Consider the following 27,208-nt stretch of genomic DNA (forward strand, 5'->3'; position numbering starts at 1 on the left):
ACAGCGGCGGCGGCGGCGGCGGTCAGTCCAGCGCAGTGAAGGAGGCGCAAGAGGAAACTGCGCTCCGGTCCGGGGATTATATCTCTCTCTCGTCACCGTGTGCTGTGGTTCTGTCCTGGGTTCCACCGGAGGCTCCGGGTGTCACTGAGCTGCTGCTCGCTCGCGGTGTGCGGAGCGCCTGTGCGCGCGCTTTACCGGCTCCCCGAAAGAAACCATATCTGGGCAAAGTATTCAGCAGCGCTATATATAGATCACACCGGAGAGCGGGACTGGAGTGTGCGGTGAGAACACACGCGCGCACGATGCGCGTGCATGAAAATAACCGGTTGTTCTTTAATGACTCTCTTAGTTTAAAGTTCCACTTTGTTAAAAGATCACTAACTGACTGACCGCGCAGCGCGTGCACCAGCTTAGTAAGTTGTCAGCGAAAATCTGGACGAGGTTCATAACAACTGCATCACGCGCACTGAGCCCTAACTCTGCTAATTAATGATTAGATCAAGTTTTTAATTTTTATTTCATAAATTAATCTGGCGTTTGCAACTGTGTGTGAGTGAGTGAGTGAGCGCGCGCGCTGTATAACACTAAGTGTGTTGGTATTAAAAAAAAAAAAAGAGCCTTCTGGATAACTGGTATAATAGTGACTATCAGCTTTTTTGTTATTTTGCAGTTTATAACACATGGGGCCAAATTACTCAATTCTGATTGGTCAATCAAGCAGGGCTGTTTTTTTTTTTTTTTTTTTCTTGAACGGTATTGGCTAGTTCGTTGCTTGGTTACGGTTAGAAAAATTAGCAAATTTTGTGGTGGTGTAGTGGTTAGCGCTGTCGCCTCACAGCAAGAAGGTCCGGGTTCGAGCCCCGTTGCCGGCGAGGGCCTTTCTGTGCGGAGTTTGCATGTTCTCCCCGTGGGTTTCCTCCGGGTGCTCCGGTTTCCCCCACAGTCCAAAGACATGCAGGTTAGGTTAACTGGTGACTCTAAATTGACCGTAGGTGTGAATGTGAGTGTGAATGGTTGTCTGTGTCTATGTGTCAGCCCTGTGATGACCTGGCGACTTGTCCAGGGTGTACCCCGCCTTTCGCCCGTAGTCAGCTGGGATAGGCTCCGGCTTGCCTGCGACCCTGTAGAACAGGATAAAGCGGCTAGAGATAATGAGGTGAGATGAGAGATCCCCCAAGAAAAGTACGAATTTTTGCCTCTGCGTGTTTAAGAAAGACAAATAAACGACTCTCTCTAGTGGCGTATGAATGCTGCGAGTTAGACAAGGTGCTATCGCGGTTTTATGCAGAAGTGAGGAAAGAAAACGGAGAAAACTACGAAGCAGACTCTCTTAAAGTGCATGTCACGGGTAAATTCAGGAGCAAGATCAATGCAATTCTCCTATTTTATATTAAACTTCGGTCAAATATCTGTCACATTTTGCATTTTGTGCAATTTTTTTTACCTTGCGCAATACCAGAAAAATTTAGTCGAATTCAAGCGATTTGAGGCGAATTGGTCCGCCTCTGAAAAACTTTGCATTTGGATTTCCCGGGAAACATTGATTTTCGTGACGTCACGTGCGGGACGCCTCCCTCTGAATCCTACGTCAGCGCTGGTTTGTTTATGAGAAAACGACCTGGTGGTTTTCTGCAAATTTCTTCAACGTTATCGCGTAATTATTAAAATGGTTAACAGATGTATCGTAGGAGGGTGTAGCAACACCAATCTTGATGGGATTAGTACTCATCGTTTCCCAAAAGACCGGACAGTGAGAGAGAAATGGGAGCGCTTGGTCTACACAGGCTGTGCACTGAAACCGTGCAAAGCTCGCGCAGCCTGCTGGCGCTTCCGCAGGTAACGTCACGAATCTGGCTCCAGACTCCTTTGGGATTTTTTTAGACGCGTTTTGTTATTTTTTTCTGCTGTAGACAGATGGCCTTGTGCAAAATTACCCTTCTGGATGAGTGTGTAAAGGGACATACTTTCATATAAAAAAAACCCGAAATTGGTCCAGAATATGCACTTTAAAGTAATGCAGGCAGCATTGGATCGGCATCTGAGACGAGAGAAATATCCGGGATCAATCCTGAAAGATGTTACTTTTCAAGAATCACGAAAAGTCCTCGAGGGAAAAGCGAGAGATTTGCAAAAACAAGGAACGCTTTAGAAACTGACTCAAACATGCAAGACAGTCTTGCGCCCTGATTGGTTCAGAAAACATGAATGACAAATGTTGTGAACTTGAATGGCTTCCGAAGTATGAATTTGGCCCTGTATATTATAAACAAGTAATCGTATGGTTCCTCGTAAAATTAAGGATCAATTTCACTCGTGATTTCAAAGTTTTGAAAATTGCCCTGGTCGCGATTTCAAAACTTCGAAATGACTCGTGAAATTAATCCTTAATTTTACTCGGCCCCATACGATTACCTATACTTAACACAACAGAATGTGTTTGTTTGTTTTTCCGAGGAGTTACTGGACTCTGATTGGTCATCAGGTGTTGATTAATTCTCTCTCGCAGCAGTTATGACAGTAGTGCAGGTTTATGCCCTGCTCTGATACAATGGGGTCTCTGCAGCCGCTTCAGTGATTCCACGCAGTGCTTTAATCTGTTTATGATCATTAAACTGTCAGGAGAAATGTGTTTCTGTAACATTTCTGGAAGGATTCTTTGGTACCAGCGCTCTGTCAGATGCTGGAGCTTTGTTTTCTGATTTTTTTCAGAAAACAAAGCATGCATTTTGGACGGCACGGTGGTGTAAGAAGGTTCTGGGTTTGAGCCCAGCGGCCGCCTTTCTGTGTGACATTTGCATGTTCTCCCCATGTCTGCGTGGGTTTCCCCCACAGTCCCAAGACATGCGGTTAGGTTAATATGGGACGGCCTTGGGCTGAGGTGCCCTTGAGCGAGGGACCTAACTCCCAACTGCTCCCCGGGCGCTGTTAGCATGGCTGCCCACTGCTCTGGGTGTGTGTGTGCACTCATTGCTCACGTCTGTGTGCATGTGTGTGTGTTCACTGCTTCAGATGGGTGAAATGCAGAAAGGAATTTCACAAGTGTGTGATGAATAAAGTTGTGCTTTCTTTCTTTTCAGGACAGAGGAGTTTCTTTGTTGTTTCTTGGTAATGTGACAGTTCAGAAGAGATGTGAATGATGATGAAGTTGAAGGTGTTTGACACTGTGTGTGTGTGTGTGTGTGTGTGTGTGTGTGTGTGTGTGTGTGATTTAGATAGCACCAGAGGTGGACAAAGTACACAACTTCATTACTTAAGTCAAAGTACAGATCCCACTGGTCAAATGTTACTCCGATACAAGTGAAAGTTGTCCAGTCACATTTTTACTTAAGTACTTGCTTTTAAAAATACTTAAGTATTAAAAGTACATTTTCTGTCAATGCATCGTTGTATTATTGCCACAACGCTTACAAAACCTAACGCTGTTACCAAAGACAGAAATGTGAATTCACAAAATGAACGCATGCTGTGCCATCATGGTGGCTTAACGTTAAGCTAGCTAGTCAGTGAAACTCCACCTGACTTCCAGCAAACTCTTTTCAAACTCGTAGTCATATTGGGTAGCTAACGCTACTAGAAAAGAAACATTGTTTATTTGGCAAGATTATGCTAAAACACATTTCTGAAAGAGGGGCGGCACGGTGGTGTAGTGGTTAGCGCTGTCGCCTCACAGCAAGAAGGTCCTGGGTTCGAGCCCCGGGGCCGGCGAGGGCCTTTCTGTGCGGAGTTTGCATGTTCTCCCCGTGTCCGCGTGGGTTTCCTCCGGGTGCTCCGGTTTCCCCCACAGTCCAAAGACATGCAGGTGAGGTTAACTGGTGACTCTAAATTGACCGTAGGTGTGAATGTGAGTGTGAATGGTTGTCTGTGTCTATGTGTCAGCCCTGTGATGACCTGGCGATTTGTCCAGGGTGTACCCCGCCTTTCGCCCGTAGTCAGCTGGGATAGGCTCCAGCTTGCCTGCGACCCTGTAGAAAGATAAAGATAGAGGCTAGAGATAATGAGATGAGATGAGACATTTCTGAAAGGACTTCAGATAAGTTAACGTTATTCATGTTAGCGTAACTCCGTTTTTACATGCTAACTAACAGTGTCCAAGTTAACTAGCTATGTGTTAACGTTAGCTGTGGACAAGGCGACGGCAACTTGGCGGGCAAATCCATAGAAAGTCATTTGACTAACCAGACTGCACAGCTATTGCAGCATTATCGCTAGCTCTAAAAGTACAGACAACTTCGTTGCAAGCTTTCTCTTGGAATAAAATGTCATTAGTGCTGTCAAGCGATTAAAATATTTAATCGCGATTAATGTCGCGACTGTCATAGTTAACTCGCGATTAATCGCAATTTAATCGCACATTTTTGTCACACGAAAAACCATTGTAATTCTCTTATCAGCATAAAGTGAATGGGCTTGCTCACCGTTCGAACTACGGGGGTACACGGGGGATCCGAGATCCCCTGAAACAGACATGAGATCCCTTGAAAACATGATTTGGGAAATGTTGGGGGGTCTCTAAAATATTGGCAAAATGATGTTTATTGACATAGCAATCGTGTGTAACGGGAAGCATTTGCATATCCGAAGTGAGCGCGCAATGGAGATCCGCGCTCTGAGACAAGCGCAAGCACCCCCCCCCCAAGGGAAAAAAAGGGACCCCCCGAAAATATCGGCATAGTTCGAACACTGGTTGTACCAATTTTTTTTTTTTATTGCAGAGCATAACACGTCTTGTCACAGCCACTGCAAAGTCGGGCTGGAGCCGCCGATGGGAAAACGAAACCTAAGCCGAGCACCGTGGCTCTTCGGGGGAGAGCAGAGGACTCTGGCTGTGCGGGGCGTGGCATTACAGTCTAGCTGCTATCGTTTTTCTAAGCAAAGTCTCTGTTCCAAGTTCCTGGCAGTTTCAAAAGCTTATGAAAAACCTACATCATGTCACAGAGCGTTAATCTCGCGATAAAAAAATTATCGCCGTTAAAATTGAGTCAAGTTAACGCGTTAATAACGCGACATTTTTGACAGCACTAGTTTATATACCTCAATATGCTCCCGCAGGTCGGACGGCGAGTTTTTGTAGGCCGTGATGTGGTTCGTTTTCAGCAAACATATAAAACGAAATGAATATTTAACCCTTTCAGAAAACTGAAACATGGGTTCTAGGTAAAGCCGTGGGTGCGTGCATTCCCCAGAAGAACCGCCTCTTTCCATTCTGCCATCAACTGATCGTGTTTAAATAACGCTGTTGAAAAATCATTGAACTTGATTTTATACAGTCTATGGATGTGATGTGACCCTAGACACTAGACCCTAGTGTCTAGACCCTAGACAACTGATCGGCTGTCTCAGTGTCACCTGCGAAAAAAAACCAATCACGTTTTAGAAAAGAAAAGAAAAAACATCCACTTTCAAAGCTGCTTCATAGTATCAAGTAATGAGGACCTTGATAGAAACATAGTGGAGTGAAAAGTACAATATTTGTCTTTTAAATGTAGTGAAGTTAAAGTCATAAGTTTCCAAAAAAAATAATACTCAAGTAAAGTACAGATACTCAAAGTGTACTTAAATACAGTACTCAAGTAAATGTACTTCGTTACTGTCCACCTCTGGATAGCGCCAGGTTAAACTAGAGGCTAAAGGATTGCATTATTTGTTTAGCAACATTAGCCTTGTAGCTCCAGTGCAAAACTAAAACTTCAAACACCAAACATGTCTCATCTGATGGACGCCATGTTGAAGGGACGTCGTTGAACATGTCGTTGCTCTGATTGATTCTTGTTGTTCTGACTGATGTCCAGATTTAAGGTTTGTTCTTTGGCCATGTACACACGTAGCCGAGTATTTTTAAAACCGAACATTTTCCCCCTCTCCGTTTATAAAAATGTTTTATCCACACCACCTCGTCTTCGAAAAAAATCCCTTCCACACATAACCGAACATATGCGTTTTCAATCACATTCATAAGCATTCCAAACCTGTAGATGGCATTATTTCCCCAAATCCTACCCCCTAATCACGTCAGAAGAGCCCTCTGTTGGCGTCACTTCCGCCTAAACATGGCGCCAAGCTCATTCATCTGGACAGACTCGGAGACAGAATTGCTTCTAAACACAATTTTGGAGTATAAACTTCAAAAGACGCAAGAAAACGTTGATTGGGAATCTTGTCAGTAGTTGGGCTTCTAAAATTAAACATGTAAATAGCACCTGCACAATAATTAACTCTTTCAAGGCACTACTCCGATCCATTACTCTTTGTCCATGCTTAATCTGACTTCTGCAGTAAACAAAGGTCGCACGTTTGACGTCAGGGCAGATTTGTTGTCATTTTTTTTGGCGCAGATTGTGACGTTCTAAAACGCAAAACTCCGGTTATCTCTGTCTACACGAAAAGGCATACACGGAGTTTTCAAAAATCTTCACTTTGCCCGGAGTTTTTTTAAATATTCGTTTTTGATGTGTTTTCATGTGGATGACAGGCCAAAACGTAGAAAAATATCTTCGATTTAGCAGATACCCGGCTACGTGTGGACGGGGTCTTTATCACACCCTTTCAACTCGGCCTTTTATTGCCTCAGTGGGAGTCTAAATATATCACATGAGACAGTGAGACTCCTGCCACCTGTCGCTCTCGCCTTCCCTAATGGAGCAACTGGGTCTGTGTTTTTCCTTTCCATGAGACTTTCCCAGTCTGTTGTAGAGGCTTCACTCACAAAGGACAAACTGAAGACACACAGCCTTCGTGTCCAATGACATTTTAAAACAAAGCCATCTTTGGTACTAATTTCAGGCTGAATCTATGTTCTGATTGGCTTGAAAGCAAAATTGTCTTGATAGAGTTATTGAAGGCATAAAAAAAAACAGCCACAACGTATTGCATGCCACCACATTTTAGTCTTTTATAAAGTTTAGCACATGACCACAGTCCTCTCTACCAATCCCACTGTAATTAATCAGAGGACAGGCCCCGCCCCCAGTGCCACTTTAAAGGAGATACGCAGAACCTTTATTTTTAAATACATTTCTGAGTGGATAGTATCTCCACCCTTGACTCTTGTATGCTGCATAAATGGGGATAAACAAATTTATATTTTTGAGAGTTAAAATCGACCGCAAAGTTGGCATTCGAGCTGCCCCGCTGAGCCAGCCAGCCCTGAGTGCATGACATCACTGCGGGAACCGGTTTTAAGGCCGAGGCCTTTTACAGCTATAGACCAAACTCATATAAATAAAAAATTATGGTGAAAGTAAGAAATAGCGTTACCGACTTGCTCAACTAAGACTGATTTGACTTCATTGATTGTGGGTTGACTCTCATTAAAACAGGATAGGTGTTATAACTTATGCAACATACATGTACATGCATGCATTTTCACTGATAAAATGTAAAAGGCTCATTAAATAATCAGATGAACTGAGTGAATCACATTCTGAAGCAAATTAAATAATCTTATACCGGTAACTTAAACACACAATACAAGTTACATGTATTAATCTAAATGCAGGTAAACAAGAAGTATTGTTGTTTTTGTTTTGTATCCAAATGAGCGTCAACTCACCCATCTGTGTTCTCGCTTCTTGAAGGCCGACCTTGTGGCTGATTGTTTCAAAACAGTCTGACTTTCAGGTGTTCGTTCAGTTCTCCGTTCATTCGCTTCTTCCACGTAAGGGCAAGATGTCGCTGCTGAGGCAAGCATATCCAGCAGAGAAATCAGACGGCTGCTCCACTCATTCTCCATTTTCTCCATACTGATTACTCCGCCATTATTGCTCGGCTCAGGCAATTACTAAAACTCGGGATGGGACGTCACCGGTTTTGGCAACAACTGTGGGGAGGTCACTGCCCGAGCAATAATATGTCACATCCTGTTTTGTCCTGGGTTTTAGCGACAACCCTTGGCTTACGCTCCGGGAGAACCGGTGCAACTGAACTTACTTTCCTTTTCTTGTAGTTTTCTTTTCCTTTAGTTGTTGGTACTGCACCCTCTTTCAATACGGGCTTATAGCCAACGCTCTTCGACAGATTAGAGGTCTCGTACGAGTCTTCAGTAAAATGTGCAGAGGAGAGACCACTTCATAGGCGCCCAATGTGCCTGTGAACAACTTGCAAAATGCGTCCAAATCTTTGCAGTTTGAACATTCTTGGGCCGTGAATGCAACGTAAATCCACCTTCTGTCATGTTGCTACACCCGCCAGCAACACATCTACGTGGCATGGCGATAAATTAGCTCAAAATGGAGGATCAGAGTTGCAGTCAGCTCTGTGTTTTACTATAGCGGAAATGGCGATGAGATCAGTAGCCTTCCTGCGGTGAAGGTCATTCACTCAGACCGCTACCAATATGAATCACTTTAATCATAAAAATTACGATATTAGATTTATTGTTTAACGCTTGAAACTATTCCTGTGCCATTCTTGAGGTCTCAAGGCGTTTTATAAACAAAAAGTAAGGCCATGGTTCTGCGTATCTCCTTTAACTAATGAAACTGCAGTTCCTGACCTCAGTGCTACTATAACTAATTGAAACAATTTAGTTAAAAAGGGTCCCACCCCCAATGCCAGTAGAACCAATCAGACCACAGTCTCCACCCCCAATACCACTGGAACCAATCAGAGTACAGTTTCCACCCTAGCTACTAGATTACTAACCAACATGCTACCACACTGTGACTAGCGGGAGAGCTGAGGCTAACCAAGGTCGCGAGATTAGCAACATGCTGCTGTTCCTAAATTGACACAAACTGCATTTCTTCTGTGCAGGTCCTGAGGGTTTGAGGAGGACTTTTTTTTATATTATTGTGGTTCCTGCCTCCTCCTTTTCCTCCTCCACTTGTCCTTCACCATGTCGTTCCGTAAGGAGATGGAGAAATACCGGGATGTTGACGAGGACGAGCTCCTCCAGAAGCTCAGTGAGGAAGAGCTCAGGAGACTCGAAGATGAACTCGAAGAGCTCGACCCTGACGTAAGCACTGATAATTGCTTACACGATATAATCATGATATTTATCACCGTGGAGACCTGGGAGTCTCATCACTACATATTTCAGTCTGTCAGGGACCGATACACAGAGCTGGGGTGTGGATTTCTATCTCACGCTGGTTAGAAGGTTATTCAGTCAGTCAGATGCGATGATGCAACTGACTGCAACTTAACACTACAGGTCACTAATGGACTGTGTGTGTGTCAGTAAGAGCTGTTTCAGATGTGGAATTAAATTCCAGTATAGAAGATAATTTGTTTTTTATTTTGTGTGTATTGAGTTGGTTATTTGTTACATATCTGTTCAGGGCGGCACGGTGGTGTAGTGGTTAGCACTGTCGCCTCACAGCAAGAAGGTTTTGGGTTCGAGCCCAGCGGCTGACGGGGGCCTTTCTGTGTGGAGTTTGCATGTTCTCCCCGTGTCTGCATGGGTTTCCTCCGGGTGCTCCGGTTTCCCCCACAGTCCAAAGACATGCAGTTAGGTTAACATGGGGTGGCCTTGGGCTGAATTGCCCTTGAGCAAGGTACCGAACCCCTGACTGCTCCCCGGGTGCTGTAGCATGGCTGCCCACTGCTCTGTGTGTGTGTTCACTACTTCAAATGGGTTAAATGCAGAGGATGAATCTCACTGTGCATGTGACAAATTTTTCTTCTTCTTACTCGGGAATTAATAATAAAATGTTACAGTGATGTGATTGGTGGAATAGTGACTGGATTGTGCTATGATTGGTCAGTTAAATAGTGTTATTGTATTGTAGGTATTGGGGAATAGTTAATGTGCGCTGTGATTGGCTGGTGATTGTTATGCTGTGAGTGGATTCTCGTGTCCTGATTTTCTGCGACTTGTGTCACAGAAAATAAGCAGCTGGAACGTAAGATAAAGACATGCTTGAAGTTCCGCAAGTTCTGCAGTCCATCCAGTGTCACATGCTGTCCACACACACGCGTGCGCGCTCTTTCTCTCTCTTGCCCTCTCTCGTTGCTTTTACATGGGCACTTGCGCCGGAAGAAGTTGCCCCAGCGCAACTGCCCGTCCAAACATGATTTATTCAAGAACAATTTGACACCAATGGGCGCAACTTGGTCCACTTTACAAAATGGTGCATCTTGTTCCAGAACAACTTGTTCCCACTTACCATCGATTGTGTTTAGAAGGCAAGTCCAAGGGCTTATGCATGGTGTGGTCGCGTTCATCCAGGTCATTTATCATCTGGACAAGACCACTTCATGGCAAATTCAACGGTCAGTTCTTCTCAAGTGCTGTTCGTTGTCCAACTTCTCCACCATTAGACGATGGAGTTGAGTGATTCCCAAACCAACTGCAGTGATGACTGAACTAAAGAAGTTCTTACCCTCATCCAGTTGTGCTGAGATGCACATCATTGTTTGTTTACTTTTTCATTTTAAAATTAATCTAAAGGAGGCGGCATGGTGGTGTAGTGGTTCGCGCTGTCGCCTCACAGCAAGAGGGTCCGGGTTTGAGCCCCGTGGCCGAAGAGGGCCTTTCTGTGCGGAGTTTGCATGTTCTCTCCGTGTCCACGTGGGTTTCCTCTGGGTGCTCCGGTTTCCCCCACAGTCCAAAGACATGCAGGTTAGGTTAACTGGTGACTCTAAATTGACCGTAGGTGTGAATGTGAGTGTGAATGGTTGTCTGTGTCTACAGTGGTGCTTGAAAGTTTGTGAACCCTTTAGAATTTTCTAAATTTCTGCATAAATATGACCCAAAACATCATCAGATTTTCACAGAAGTCCTACAAGTAGATAAAGAGAACCCAGTTAAACAAATGAGACAAAAATATTATACTTGGTCATTTATTTATTGAGGAAAATGATCCAATATTACATATCTGTGAGTGGCAAAAGTATGTGAACCTTTGCTTTCAGTATCTGGTGTGACCCTCTTGTGCAGCAATAACTGCAACTAAACGTTTGTGGTAACTGTTGATCAGTCCTGCACACCGGCTTGGAGGAATTTTAGCCCGTTCCTCCATACAGAACAGCTTCAACTCTGGGATGTTGGTGGGTTTCCTCACATGAACTGCTCGCTTCAGGTCCTTCCACAACATTTCCATTGGATTAAGGTCAGGACTTTGACTTGGCCATTCCAAAACATTAACTTCATTCTTCTTTAACCATTCTTTGGTAGAACGACTTGTGTGCTTAGGGTCGTTGTCTTGCTGCATGACCCACCTTCTCTTGAGATTCAGTTCATGAACAGATGTCCTGACATTTTCCTTTCAAATTCGCTGGTATATTTCAGAATTCATTGTTCCATCAATGATGGCAAGCCGTCCTGGCCCAGATGCAACAAAACAGGCCCAAACCATGATACTACCACCACCATGTTTCACAGATGGGATAAGGTTCTTATGCTGGAATGCAGTGTTTTCCTTTCTGCAAACATAACGCTTCTCATTTAAACCAAAAAGTTCTATTTTGGTCTCATCCGTCCACAAAACATTTCTTCAATAGCCTTCTGGCTTGTCCACGTGATCTTTAGCAAACTGTAGACAAGCAGCAATGTTCTTTTTGGAGAGCAGTGGCTTTCTCCTTGCAACCCTGCCATGCACACCATTGTTGTTCAGTGTTCTCCTGATGGTGGACTCATGAACATTAACATTAGCCAATGTGAGAGAGGCCTTCAGTTGCTTGGAAGTTGCCCTGGGGTCCTTTATGACCTCACCGACTATTACATGCCTTGCTCTTGGAGTGATCTTTGTTGGTCGACCACTCCTGGGGACGGTAACAATGGTCTTGAATTTCCTCCATTTGTACACAATCTGTCTGACTGTGGATTGGTGGAGTCCAAACTCTTTAGAGATGGTTTTGTCATCTTTTCCAGCCTGATGAGTATCAACAACACTTTTTCTGAGGTCCTCAGAAATCTCCTTTGTTTGTCCCATGATACACTTCCACAAACATGTGTTGTGAAGATCAGACTTTGATAGATCCCTGTTCTTTAAATAAAATAGGGTGCCCATTCACATCTGATTGTCATCCCATTGATTGAAAACACCTGACTCTATTTTCACCTTGAAATCACTGGTTCATGACTAGAGGTTCACATACTTTTGCCACTCACAGATATGTAATACTGGATCATTTTCCTCAATGAATAAATGACCAAGCATAATATTTTTGTCTAATTTGTTTAACTTGGTTCTCTTTCTCTACTTTTAGGATTTGTGTGAAAATCTGATGATGTTTTAGGTCAAATTTATGCAGAGATATAGAAAATTATAAAGGGTTCACAAACTTTCAAGCACCACTGTATGTGTCAGCCCTGTGATGACCTGGCGACTTGTCCAGGGTGTACCCCGCCTTTCGCCCGTAGTCAGCTGGGATAGGCTCCAGCTTGCCTGCGACCCTATAGAACAGGATAAAGCGGCTAGAGATAATGAGATGAGATGAGATGAATTCATCTAAAGGAGGCGGCACAGTGGTGTAGTGGGTAGCGCTGTCGCCTCACAGCAAGAAGGTCCGGGTTCGAGCCCCGTGGCCGGCAAGGGCCTTTCTGTGTGGAGTTTGCACGTTCTCCCCGTGTCCGCGTGGGTTTCCTCCGGGTGCTCCGGTTTCCCCCACAGTCCAAAGACATGCAGGTTAGGTTAACTGGTGACTCTAAATTGACCGTAGGTGTGAATGTGAGTGTGAATGGTTGTCTGTGTCTATGTGTCAGCCCTGTGATGACCTGGCGACTTGTCCAGGGTGTACCCCGCCTTTCACCCGTAGTCAGCTGGGATAGGCTCCAGCTTGCCTGCAACCCTGTAGAACAGGATAAAGTGGCTACAGATAATGAGATGAGATGAATTCATCTAAAGGAGTCGACGCAGAGTCGATTCATTCCTTGAACGACACATCGCTCGGTGTGAATCAGTTTTCCAGAAGTGAAAGTTGGATTCGCTGTTGAATCACCGAGCCTTTAAACAGAACCGAACAGTGACCAGGACAATAAAGCAAGTTCAAAAACAAGCTTCTGATCACTGAGTTGCACATGCGCACTTTGGTGTCTAACCTCTGGTCTGCCACCGATAGTGAGCGAGCGTGTAAACACGATGGAAAGTGGGAACAACCTGTTGCTACTGCCCATGTAAAAAGCACATCTCTCTCTCTCTCTCTCTCTCTCTCTCTCTCTCTCTCTCTTTCTTTCTTCAGGAGTCTGAAGCATTGATGGGCCCCAGCTGTAGCGGTGGTTATTAATAGCCGTGTACAGGAGTGTTGGTGCACTCAGAGCCTGTGTGGTTCTTCTCTCTCGTGGTTCCTATGGAGAGTCAGTCTGAGCACTGTGAATCCCCTGGCTCATTACCACACTGAGTCACACACAGTGTTTTTAATGCTTTGAGCACATGTGATTTGCAGTAAAAGTCCTGTGCATTATTTCCCAGAAGCACTTACTCTCAACACGAGACCATCTGAATGCTTTTCTGCACGTAAAATGTGTTTAAATGCATTTTTATTTTGTTATCATGACAAAGTGTTGTGTATTTAACAATTGAATTAAACACATTAGGTACACTAATGGCGGACGGTCCATGCTAGCAGCTAAACCCGAGGATGTAGGTTCATCGTCAGCACTGGAAACTTTACAGCACACAATTCACTTAATTAGGGCACTCTGACTTTTTGCAAATATTATATTGAAATACATTAGCGTAGTTTACATAAAGCACCTAATAGTAGAGTAACCCTTTTTTATTTATTTATTTTTTTTTTTTTTAAACAGAGAACACTAATGTAAAATCAGGATAGTGGTTACAACAAAAATTACACCACATTGTGTGTGTGTGTGTGTGTGTGTTATGACAGAATGCTTTGTTACCTGCGGGTCTGAGACAGAGAGATCAGACAAAAAAAGCTCCGACTGGAACGTTCCACAGAGACAACCTGCTGGCTCACCTGGAGAAACAGGCCAAGGAGCATCCAGACCGAGATGACCTGGTGCCGTATACTGGAGAGAAGAGAGGTCTCTCTCTCTCACTCTCTCACACACACACACGCACACGTTCTGTCAAAGTTTAACTCTGACAGACACACACCAGAGCAGTTTTGTGTTCACAATTGTGATGTGTGTGTGTGTACAGGGAAGCCATGGGTTCCAAAGACGAAGGTTGTCGATCCGATTCTGGAAGACGTCACACTGGAGCCAGAGCTGGAGGAAGCTTTAGCCAATGCTACAGATGCAGAACTATGTGACATCGCAGGTACACACTGCGGGGCGTCTGATACATCGCTACACTGATTAAATCCAACGATATTTACCTTCCACAGACTTTCTACACATCAGTGTGTTCCACTCTGCCCCACCCCCTTTAGCATATCATCACACAGTTGTATCATATCGTTTCCTTAAAGCAGCCAGTTGAAGTGTTTAGTGCTGCCCTCTGCTGTTTGTGAGCTGAATTGCAGCTGTAAGGAAAATATCATCTGGCCATTTTTCTCATCTCATCTCATTATCTCTAGCCGCTTTATCCTGTTCTACAGGGTCGCAGGCAAGCTGGAGCCTATCCCAGCTGACTACGGGCGAAAGGCGGGGTACACCCTGGACAAGTCATCAGGTCATCACAGGGCTGACACATAGACACAGACAACCATTCACACTCACATTCACACCTACGGTCAATTTAGAGTCACCAGTTAACCTAACCTGCATGTCTTTGGACTGTGGGGGAAACCGGAGCACCCGGAGGAAACCTACACGGACACGGGGAGAACATGCAAACTCCGCACAGAAAGGCCCTCGCCGGCCACGGGGCTCGAACCCGGACCTTCTTGCTGTGAGGTGACAGCGCTAACCACTACACCACCGTGCCGCCGTTTTTAGAAATGTTTGCTAATAAAATTAATAAGCAATTTATTTCTCTTCTTCCTGTAACATCACTTCTGTTCATCCAGAATACTAATGACATGATTTCAACCTCAAATAATCTCCCTGTTAACCTTCTTCGTGTGTGTGTGTTTCTGTCTGTTTTTTCCTCCTCCTCTCTAGTCACCTCCATCACTCCTCCTCCATTCTTCATCCTTCGTTCCACCTGGTTCTAAGCTGTGGATTTTTTTTTTTTTCAAAAGGTTGTTCAGCACGTTGCATTAAACCTGCATGTTGCACTAATTTCCTCTGCATCTGTAGGTGGGTGTGTGTGGGTGTAGATAGCGGTTGCCATGTCGAGTCTGTGGAAATCCCCCTTAGCTGTAAGGGTTTATTTAAAAAGCTTTACTGGGGTTTTTGTCTACTGATTCATCGCTCTGTAAAAAAACACAGCTTCCAAAAAAGGAACATACACACACAGTATGAAGGGGAAAGCTAATTTTCTTTGGCTAAAGTTCAAACTGTTTTTTTTTTTTCTTTTTCTTTTCCTCTTCTCCTCCTACTTTCCTGCGATTTCATCTTCCTTTCTTCTTTTTCTTTCCTTTTTTCCTTACATTTTTCTCTTCTGCCTTTTTCTTTTATGCTTCCTTTTTCTCTCACTGTACCTTTTTTATTTCTAAACTTTTCCAGTAGTTTTTCCTCTTGCTTTCATTTTTGTCACTTTCTCTTCTCTTCCTCTGTATCTCAGCCCCATTTTAGCTCTGTGTAATGTTGTGTATGTTATTATAAAGTGTGTGTTTGAGAGAATATTGTGCACTTCAAAGTTTGAGTTATTGAGATGTACAACTGATTTCCTAAGTGCTCTCTCTCTCTCTCTCTCTCTCTCTCTCTCTCTCAGCTATTCTGGGCATGCACACTCTGATGAGTAATCAGCAGTATTATGAAGCTTTGGCCAGCAGCACCATAGTCAACAAACAGGGTTTAAACAGTAAGACACACACACGCGCGCGCACACATCTCTGTTTACACATGGTACAGACTATAAATGTAGGCAGATTTATTTAAAGGTAATGTATTAAACCCATTTTCCACAAGTTTACACAGTTCCCTGAGGTCTTAATAAGATGTCTGTGACCTGCTTTGGTTAAAATCCCTCAAGGATGGAGCCCCACAGCTCCTTCTCCTCCTGTCCAAACAGCGCTGTTCAAAACGGCTGGGTCGAGAGCCTGTTCCTTTAAATGATAATGAGCCACTGCTCACCCCACCCCCTTCCTCCAGCCAATCAGATACCATTTTGCTCATAAATATTCATTCACAAATGCAGTTCTCAAAGCCGTGAGTGGATATACTCAGATGGAGCGTGGAATTATTCTAATGATCGCCGCTTGTGACACAAAAGTGGCGCCAAGCACGAATGTCTTGTTGAATCACGTTTTCTGAAACAGGCAGAATAAAAGAAAGTGACTGCGGTGTCTCTTATTTCAGAGTGTGTGGGCTGGTAGACTCCAGATACACTAATGTTATGTGCACAAACACTGAACAAATTAATTTTACATCATACGGCCTCTTTAAACTGGATAATGAAATGATTTGTTTACACTTAACAGATCAGTTCACGCATTTATATCACTTTAATGGATTATTAACATTTGCACTGGTCATATGATGTGATTGGTCAGGTGTGATAGTGTGATGTTCTGTGATTGGTCAGATGTGATGAAGTGATAGTGTGATGGTCTATGATTGCTCAGGTGTGATAGTGTGATTTGATGTCTGGTCAGGTGTGATATGATGTCTTTGGTCAGTTGTGATCGTGTGATGTGATATGATTGGTCAGGTATGACAGTGTGATGTGATTGGTCAGGTGTGATGTGCTGAGATTGGTCAGGCATGATAGTGTGATGTGATAGTGTGATGTGGTCTGATTGGTTAGTTGTGATAGTGTGATGTGATATGATTGGTCAGGTGTGACAGTGTGATGTGATTGGTTGGGTGTGATGTGCTGAGATTGCTCAGGTGTGACACTGGTCAGATGTGATAGTGTGATTGGTGAGGTGTGACAGTGTGATGTGATTGGTCACGTGTGATAGTGTGATGTGCTGAGATTGGTTAGGTGTGATAGCGTGATGTGATTGGTCAGGTGTGATAGTGTGATGTTCTGTGATTGGTCAGATGTGATGAAGTGATAGTGTGATGGTCTATGATTGCTCAGGTGTGATAGTGTGATTTGATGTCTGGTCAGGTGTGATATGATGTCTTTGGTCAGTTGTGATCGTGTGATGTGATATGATTGGTCAGGTATGACAGTGTGATGTGATTGGTCAGGTGTGATGTGCTGAGATTGGTCAGGCATGATAGTGTGATGTGATAGTGTGATGTGGTCTGATTGGTTAGTTGTGATAGTGTGATGTGATATGATTGGTCAGGTGTGACAGTGTGATGTGATGTGATTGGTTGGGTGTGATGTGCTGAGATTGCTCAGGTGTGACACTGGTCAGATGTGATAGTGTGATTGGTGAGGTGTGACAGTGTGATGTGATTGGTCACGTGTGATAGTGTGATGTGCTGAGATTGGTTAGGTGTGATAGCGTGATGTGATTGGTTAGGTGTGATAGTGTGATTGGTCAGGTGTGACAGTGTGATGTGATGGTGTGATGTGCTGTGATTGGTTAGGTGTGACACTGGTCAGGTGTGATAGTGGGATGTGTTTGGTCAGGTGTGATGGTGTGGTGTGATTGGTCAGGTGTGATGAAGTGATGTGCTGTGATTGGTCAGGTGTGATACTGTGATGTGATTGTTGAGATGTGATAGTGTGATGTGCTGTGGTTGGTCAGGTGTGATTGTTGAGGTGTGATACCGGTAGTCAGACCCTCCAGGATTTCACGATGTTGCGATTTGCAACCTCAACGCAAATTCAACCAATCCCCGCGAATTCAGGGCGGTGTTGCAATTATATCCAATCACCGCAACTTTCCCACAAATTTGACCAATCGTTGGCGTCGTCTTGAGGTGATGTCGACAAACTACCTTCTGCCTTACTTCCGTGTATACGTTCAAGAGAAGCAGCATGTGCGAGTCAGTGTTTCTGTAGGCTTAAATTCTGTTACTGAAAGTGTGTGATGTTTACAGTGAAGGACTGTGTGCACTTTACATTATTTTTTTTACTTAATACAAGAAATTAATGGATGCCAACATTTTTGCCAAAATGGTATTTTATTTTCCATTGTTTAGGCAGCTTCAGCATCATACTGTGAGATTCTGTTCAAATTGTTTTCTTTCTTCTATGAAGCCTGAGCCATTTATTTTATTAGTTTATAATTATTGTTTAATTTAGTCTTCAGGAGAGACTGCCTGCACACAGTACTAGTATTAATAGTTTTTTTTTTTTCTTACATGAAAGCTGAGGCATTTATATTATATTTGAAGGTAACTTCATGTTGTGCTGTGAGGTTCTCTGCACTTTAACTTTTGAACCAACAGGTGCATTTGGATAAGTAAAGCCTATTTTTCTGCATTTTTGTAGTCCTGGTAATCTTTTATATTGGTAAAGTTGTTTATAGGACCATTTCTCAGTGTCTTTGTTTTTTAATCAATAGTTTTTCAGTAATAACTTAATATTTAACATATCATTCAATTTTAATCACAAAAAGAGAAAATCGCAACAATTTCTCACAACTTTCACTTCCTCCCGCAATGTAATTGCAACAAAAACCTAAAAAACACCACAACTTTCATCGCAATTTTTTGGAAACCCCCCCCGCAACATCAGATGTTTTAGCCCGCAACAATCACAAAAAAGGCCCGCGAGATCCTGGGGGGACTGGATAGTGTGGTGTGATTGTTGAGGTGTGATGTACTGTGATTTGGTCAGGTGTGATAGTGTGATGTGTTGTGATTGTTCAGGTGTTATCCAGTGTGCACAATATAAGCAAATACCTGATGAGCATCCCAATGACACCGATGTGGAAGAGACGCTAGTGAGGATAAAACGCAATGACACTGAACTCGTGGAGGTCAACCTGAACAACATCAAGGTGCTCTTTACACACACACACACACACACACACACACACACACACACACACACACCTTCTTCAACAACACAAAGATTTCCATTTGTTTATAATGAGCTGAGTGAGTTCGTTAACTCTTCCAGTACTTGTGCTCCCTCTAGAGGCCTTGCAAGATGTCTCATCCTTTTCCTTACACACTGAAAAACATGAAGGTTCCTTTTGGAAGCTGCTTTTTAGCTACTGTTTAATGAGTAAATGTGTATAATCTATATGTATAATATTTTATAAATATGTATAATATTTAATACCGTGTGTGTGTGTGTGTGTGTGTGTGTGTGATGGTGCAGAATATCCCCATCACCACTCTGAAAACGTACGCTGAGGCTCTGAAAGAAAACACAGTAGTGGAACGACTGAGCATCGTGGGAACACGGAGCAACGATCCTGTGGCCTATGTTAGTCTCTCTCTCTCACACACACACACACACACACATCTCTGTCTCAACCGACAATATCTTCATAATTGTAAACCCTGCCTTAATTGTGTTGTGTGTGTGTGTGTGTGTGTGTGTGTGTGTGTGTGTGTGTTTCAGGCGTTAGCCGACATGCTGCGAGTAAACACCACACTGAAGTGTTTGAATGTTGAGTCAAACTTCATCACGGGAAATGGAATCCTCGCTCTGGTGGAGTCGCTGCAGCACAACACAACGCTGCAGGAGCTCAAAATTGACAACCAGGTACACACACAGTAGTAGCATTCAAACTTCTGAGTGCAAAAATTGTTTATACTTTATTATACCATGTCTGTGGAAAATACTCCTTTCTGATTGGTCCGTTGTTGTTTCTTAAACTTTAAACTGGGAAATGTGGAGCCGTATTTACAGGAAAATGTTCCAGAAAATACCGTGATATTCACGACTTCAGAAGTCAAAACACTTCAGTCACCGTTGAGTTTAAGAGACGCAATACTGTCCTACTCTGTTGAAGTTGTATTAGCGGTCAAAGCTAACCGCATTGTACAGTGTAATTTCAGTTTGTTCTGAGTCTTTCATTAGTTATTCTTCAACACATCTGAGGTAAATGTTGATGTTTCAGATGTTTCTGGCTCGTTTCCACTCTCACCGTGCCTTTATATCGTGTATAAAAGATTTACTGGCTACGTTTTATCGATCCAAATCATTAGCCTCAGTCCGTAGTTAGCTAGGTTAATGACTTAGCTAGCTTGCAGCTGTTTAGTCTTTATTACAGACAGTGTAAAGACACAGTGGCAGTAGAAATGAGCCAGAAATATCTGGAACATCAATATTTACCTCAGATGCACCCACGTGCAATGAACCGGTGCTACAGGTGCTCTAGCCCCTGCCCCTTTTCTGTTTGCTGTCCAAAGTGCCCTTTTCATAGGGACCGTTTTGTTGTGTTTTTTTTTTTTTTTTTTAATATTTGTAAAAGATAAGTTAGCTCCAACATCAATATTCTCTACAATTTGACAATAATATATGAAATTATAGATTTATAAAATAACGTTTTTCTATGTAAATGCGGGCATCAATCCGTGACGTCATGCATTCAGTGAGCCTCCGTGCAGAAAGCGCATGCATGGGGGTGTCATGGCTCAGATGGCTAAGGCACCATACCATAAATCCGGGGACCCGGGTTCGATCCCTCCCCGTCTCTCTCTCCCGCTCATTTCCTGTCTCTCTACACTGTCCTATCTATAAAAAAAAAAGAAAGCGCATGCAGGCGGTTGACAGTGGGAGACAGTGCGAGGAACGGCATGGTAAGGTCACACTGAAAAGTCTCCTTTCATTTCTTATCTGAACATGCAATATTGTGCAGCTTAGAACACAACAGTAAATGCGTAGGGTTGTTTATCATTTAATGAAGCCGCCTAGGCTATATTTAAACCGTTTGCTCCATCCATTTCACTAACGTGGCAGATTGAGAAACTAGTTTGAACGACGGCGTTAATAACATATTCTAGCAGCTTCGAAAACTAAAGGCCCGGTCCCACTGCACTTACGGATGCAAAGAGGATGTAAAACGTAAAAAAATCTTTGCCATCCGTTGGAAAACGCTATGCATCCGTTGTGTACTCATTGCATACGTGCTTCATACGCTCTATCCATCGAGCATCCGTCCACTGTGATTTCATCCGCGCAAAAAGTTTTGAGCTGCACAAAACTTTTAGAACGGATTAACTTTCCGCCGCGTACGATGTAAATCCGCGACATATACGAGCAACAAACGTTCTATGTCCGTTATCATCCATTAAACGTCTGCTGTATCCTCTCTGCATCCTCTGGGCATCCTCGCAACTCACATCCGCTGCAGCTGAAAACGGAAAGAGGGAGGAAAGATAAGGTACATGAAACGTCTATTCATCGTTAGTAGCACGGAAATAGAAAGGATATAAGCATATGCATCTCGTATATAAAGTATTCAAAACGGACAAAGCGTTTATATCTGGGATGTATCTCGTATATTTAGGATGTCTGGAGTATGTCTAGAGTATGTAGAAGGACACCTAGCGGACAATCGATATTTTGTATAAAAAGGGGGAGAAAATCATCTAGTAGTAGAGATGTATCGATGTAGCCGCCAGCACGTCTTTCCACTTTATGCTGACGGCGTGCGTGCTGCATCCCTTTATATCCGCGGAGCAGACGCAATTCATACCCCCCGCATGCGCAGTGAACGGTCTGCATCCGATATACATCCGCGCAACATCCCCTTTGTTTCCGTTAGACGTACGTGATGCATCCCCTTCATCCGCTATGCATCCGCTCTTTCTGCTACGCGTCCGCTTCTCAGTTATCACCGGTAACCCCTTCGGAGCTGTCATCCACTTCCATCCGCTTTCATCCGCTAGGCTTCCTATGAACATGCGTTTAACATCCCCGCTATATACTACCCACGTCCGTTCTTTTCCGTTCTGTTTTCACAAATTTTCGCCAATTTTGTCCATTTCTGGAGCGGATGAAAACGGATAGAGCCACCCCCGAAATTTTGCTCGTCCGCTGTGTCCTTTTTGCATACGTTTTGTGTCCATCAGCCAGTGGGACCGGGCCTTTAAAGCAATAGTTCGGGATTTTTGACATGAATCTGTATGGCATCCCCGTCAACAGTGTCGTGCAAATACACTGACTTACCCCTGACAGCATCCTGTGAGTCCAGTTCTTGTCCAGTTTTGGTCCAGACGAAAGTAGTCCAGCAAGTTTGTTGGGGTCACGAAAGTAAAACGTTTTTCTTCTCAAAACAGTATGTGTTCTAAAGAGTGATATATTTGCATCACAAAACCGTTGCCAAATAAAAAGTCAGACTTCGCAATTATTTGGCGCTATATTTTGTCTCCCTCGGTATCACTGCGCGCTGTCATGTTGACATCTGCGCAGGAATCAACACCTTTCCCATTGTTTGGCAGTGATTAGGAGTTCAGATCAGCGGCGCTAACAAGCTGCGGCTCCAGCTTCACCTTCTTCCACTTCTCTGTCCACCCTTTCTCTCTCTGCCCGTTCTAACTCCATCTGGCGAATTTCTTCATCTGTATATTCGGGTTCATAAAGATATCCCTTTGGCTGTGAGATGAAGTCAACGTTTTCAACGTCGCTGTCGTAGTCAGACATGTTGTCGCTAACTTTGCTAGCAGTAAACAATGAATGAAACAGCCGTGGCTGTCACCTGGCGGCAGCGCGCAGTGATAAGAAGGGAGAGAAAATAGTGCCAAGCGATTTCGAGGTCTGACTTTTTATTTGACAACGGTTTTGTGATGCAAATATATCACTCTTTTGAACACATACTGTTTTGAGACGAAAAATGTTTTACTTTCGTGACCCCAACAAACTTGCCGGACTACTTTCGTCTGGACCAAAACTGGACAAGAACTGGACTCACAGGATGCTGTCAGGGGTAAGTCAGTGTGTTTGCACGACACTGTTGATGGGGATGCCATACAGATTCATGTCAAAAATCCCGAACTATCCCTTTAAGGCTGAATGACGACGTCCACAACATATTCTATCAAGACACACAGAATGTTGAGTTGCAATTGAAATTTAGTTTTGAATAAAGTTAACTTGTGTGAAAAATTTGTTCCAAGTGCCCTTTTTTGAATGTTGAGCCCCTGCCCCTCCAAAGGTCTTTACACAGCCCTGCTCAGATGTGATGGTAAAATTATTGAAGAAACACTTCTTTTGACTAAAATGACATTGCAATTAAGTTAGCATCAACTGCTAACACAATTTTCATGGATTCTGCTATATTAATTTGCGTGTGTGTGTGTGTGTGTGTGAGACAGAGCCAGCCTCTGGGTAATAAGGTGGAGATGGAGATTGCTAGCATGTTGGAGAAAAACAGTACGCTACTAAAATTTGGATATCACTTCACACAGCAGGGTCCTCGCTTGCGCTGCTCTAACGCTATGATGAACAACAATGATCTGGGTAACTAACACACACACACACACACACACACACCATTCAGACCCTGTTATTGAACGTTAGGCTAACAGTTTTTGTGTCATTGTAAAATTATCACTATTGTACTTAAAGAATTTCATCCCAAAAGCAAGCGGACTAACGAAGCCAGCTAACTAGCTAATTAACTACTGTTAGCAAGCCACACACTGCCTGTGGGGTCTCAGAACGTTAGCTAGCTTAGTGTAACCATGCTGACAGCTTCTAAAGATCTCATCTCATTATCTCTAGCCGCTTTATCCTTCTACAGGGTCGCAGGCAAGCTGGAGCCTATCCCAGCTAACTATGGGCGAAAGGCGGGGTACACCCTGGACAAGTCGCCAGGTCATCACAGGGCTGACACATAGACACAGACAACCATTCACACTCACATTCACACCTACGGTCAATTTAGAGTCACCAGTTAACCTAACCTGCATGTCTTTGGACTGTGGGGGAAACCGGAGCACCCGGAGGAAACCCACGCGGACACGGGGAGAACATGCAAACTCCACACAGAAAGGCCCTCGCCGGCCCCGGGGCTCGAACCCAGGACCTTCTTGCTGTGAGGCGACAGCGCTAACCACTACACCACTGTGCCGCCCGCTTCTAAAGATCTTTTAAACGCTAAAAATATTTGACTTGATCTAACAAAATATCGAAGAAAAACATTTTAACATGATTTTAAAACTGCTTTTGAGGGACAAAAATATACCACAGAGTCACCAGAAATCAGTCTGTGATTAAAGAATATAACGTCTCCTAGCTAGCGATTAGCAGCGCATACCCAGCGTAGAATTGTAACGTGCTGTATGGAGTGTGTGTGACGGTGTGTGTGTGTGTGTATTGCAGTGCGTATAGTTCGCTCGGATTCAGACGGAGCCATCACCTTCACTCTGTCCGTCCCCGAGCTGGAGAGAGCCTTGTGTAAAAATTCAAGTTCTCCTCAAAACCCAAGTAAACATAAATGTTTCATTTAAAACGAAGCCTCCAAAGCTGCTACTTCCTGCCTGCAGAGCTCCACTTCCTGCTCTGTTTCAGCTTCGTCCTCAACACATTTTCTGCTTCTCTTGCTGTCTTCTGGACTTTTTCTTCCACACAAAGTGTGTTTTCAAACATTTTTCATTATCTTAGAGATTCTTGGATTCAAGCGTTAGCCTTTCTCTATGACCATTCCATCATTCATTGCTAAGCTAAAAAAAAAAAAAGTTTATTACTGACTAAAAGTTAGCATCTCTCTAAAAATACTCTGTAAAGTGAACCTTTTTATTTACAAACCTCCATTTTCTTTCACTAGTACTAGTTTTTTCAAATAAGAGTAACTTTCAATGCTAGCTTTGAGTTACTGGAGAACATCTTAAGTTTGCTTTAGGTCACATGACACGTTAGCCTGACAGGATTTATATTCATGTTCGTGATCTTTCTTGCTGATGTTAGCTAGCAGCTAACATGTGTGAATCTGACCGGAGTTTTATTAACGTTTTTTTTTTTTAGGGCTGTCAAACGATTAAAAAATTTAATCGCGATTAATCTCAGGATTTCATATAGTTAATCGCGATTAATCGCATATTTTTTTAATCTATGTAAATGAATAAGGCTTTTAAAGTGAAATGTTACAATTTCACTAGACGCCGCATTGAGCCTGGTGGCCCGTTGCTGGGATACGTCAGAGTGTCCGCCATATTGGATGTGGCAAATCTTCCCCGTAAACCAATGCAAGTAAATGGACTGAACTTCATAAAGCCCCTTTCTACAATAATATTTAACTCGATGCCTTTTATTCACCCATTAAGACACACACGTATATATTTGGGAAACAAACAGGCATCAAAACAACATGTATAAGTTTTAATGTGATGGTTATAAATAGTGTGCGAAATACCCTGTACACTGCAAACTAGCGACAGATATGCGATAGATAGCTCAGGTAAGCTAATCAGTCAGCATACCGTAGCAAGCTACCAAAACCTGAGGCCACAATAACCAACCTACAAGACTGAATATGATAAATGATGGAAATAGTGGAAAAACTGGAAACAGTGAATGAAAATAAAAATGTACTGTTTTATTTATTGAGTCACCACACAGACCTACAGTACTCCCGTTGAATAAAGTGAGCTGAATGACCGCCAAACTGAGTTCGGCCAGGTTCTAACGTCATACCAAAACAAAATACATCACTGATTCCTTCACATTCAGAAAGGTTAAAAACATTCATCATACGTTCAAAAACGTTCATCATAGTGCAGCACTGTATTATCTAATTCTCACTGCTTATAACTATACACCTACCCGGTGGAGATGAGCTGGGAAACTGAAGACTGAAGGAACAGTATTGAAAAGTATTTTTCCAGCCTCACCTGTGAAAGGTGATCTCGTTTGGACGGTAAACCTGTTGGTACAGTTAAACGCAGCACGTGAATGAGGCATCTTTATTCTCGGGTTGAAGAATCTCCACTTTGCCACGGCCAATATGGCGGCGAGGATGACGTATGATTCTACGCAGAAGGCGGCGTCTATGTTTATATGTCTATGCCTTTCTCCATCACTCACACGTACTCTTATTGAAGCAGCGCGCGACAAGCCTCAACAGGAACTACGGGTGACTCGCAGGGCCAAATTAGAATTTGCGTTAACGCCACTATTTTTTTTTAATCGCGATAAATTGAGATCGCGTTAACGCGTTATTATCGCGTTAACTTTGACAGCCCTAGTTTTTTTGTTTTTATAATGTTTTGGACTCTAAATATTCAGGTTCACGATCTGTATTGCTAATGCTAGCTACGTGGCTAGCATTAGCTAATCCGACAGGATTTCTGAGGGGAGGTTGTTGTGTTAGCTGGTAACTCTAGCTAGCTGGCTAATATGAGTTGATCTTGTGATTTTTAAGTCTTTTTTTTTTTTTTTTATAACCTGTATAATCCTCCTTGTTAACCTGTGTAATCATCCTTGGTAACACTAACCAGATAATTAACTGACCAGAATATCTAAAATATTTAATTATTCAAGTACGTTTGAGTACCAGGTGCTTTTCAGAAACATAGCAGTTAGCATCTCTCATTTTTCAGATTGCCTCAGAGCATCTTCGTTTTGGTTCGACCTTTCCTGTCTTTCTCTTTGCTGCATCACTTCAGTTGTGTGATTTGTTTCCAGTTCCACAATATATAACTTTCTTCATATGTGTGTGTGTGCGTGCAATAATTTGAGTTTGTCTCTTTTTGCAGTAAGAAAGAAAAGGCGTGAAAGTGGCCCAATTTTCCCCAAATGTCGGACAAATGTGTAGCAGCAGCAGCCATGATGGCGCCCCCTGGTGGCCTGGATGTCTGCAACCAACTGCATTCATTCTTTCTTCCTTTGACTGTAATTCTACTGTAATGTGCGTGCACACACACTCTCTCTCTTTGATGCCTTTGAAGCCTTATGACTAACTGTAGAATGTACTGAATGAAATGTCAGGAATGAAATATCATAGACTTTGTGAGTGTATTTAAAATGGAGATGGTGTTCACAGGAAGTGATGATCTGCAGTGTATCAATCACAGAGTTGTTGTCACAAAGCAATAATTCTTTATAAATCTGAGATTGTTAAGATGAGTTGTGTTTTAATCGCCTAATAAAATAGTTGTGGTTTGGACATGTGTGAAATTGGTTTATTTCTAATACAGAGGACAGCATTGGACTCCATAGATGGGCAAGTAGGCGTGTCTGAGTCGATATATATCAAATAAGAAGTAATTCTGTTAGCTGCTAGCAAACATGAGCTAGCCTGAGCAAGTAATGTTTAGCGCAGTGCTAAAACAACAACTGAGTACGTTTGTTTTTGATATTCGGGATGACGTCTTTTTTATTTTCTTGTTCTCTATTTTCCCCCTCTTTCTTTCTCTCTCGCTCTCTCCTCCTGTGTTTGTCAATAGTAAATCTGTGTGTAAGGAAATTTGAATGGAAACGACAGAAATAAAAATATTATTTCGAAC

The 27,208-nt window shown here is 43.1% G+C and overlaps 1 protein-coding gene across 1 annotated transcript; it reads left to right on the plus strand.

Annotated features, from left to right (window-relative positions):
- On the plus strand, positions 1-26,868 carry tmod1 (tropomodulin 1). Its single transcript, XM_060915892.1, is given in 12 exon segments — positions 1-281; positions 8,752-8,953; positions 13,774-13,930; positions 14,049-14,168; positions 15,669-15,758; positions 18,674-18,804; positions 19,131-19,238; positions 19,377-19,520; positions 23,078-23,222; positions 24,087-24,161; positions 24,164-24,191; positions 26,459-26,868. Coding segments are annotated over 11 exon segments (1,137 nt in total). The 5' UTR covers positions 1-281; positions 8,752-8,833; the 3' UTR covers positions 26,478-26,868.
- The last annotated feature ends 340 nt before the right edge of the window (positions 26,869-27,208 follow it).

The sequence above is a fragment of the Neoarius graeffei genome, chromosome 3 (assembly GCF_027579695.1).
Source record: "Neoarius graeffei isolate fNeoGra1 chromosome 3, fNeoGra1.pri, whole genome shotgun sequence".
Taxonomy (NCBI): Eukaryota; Metazoa; Chordata; class Actinopteri; order Siluriformes; family Ariidae; genus Neoarius; species Neoarius graeffei.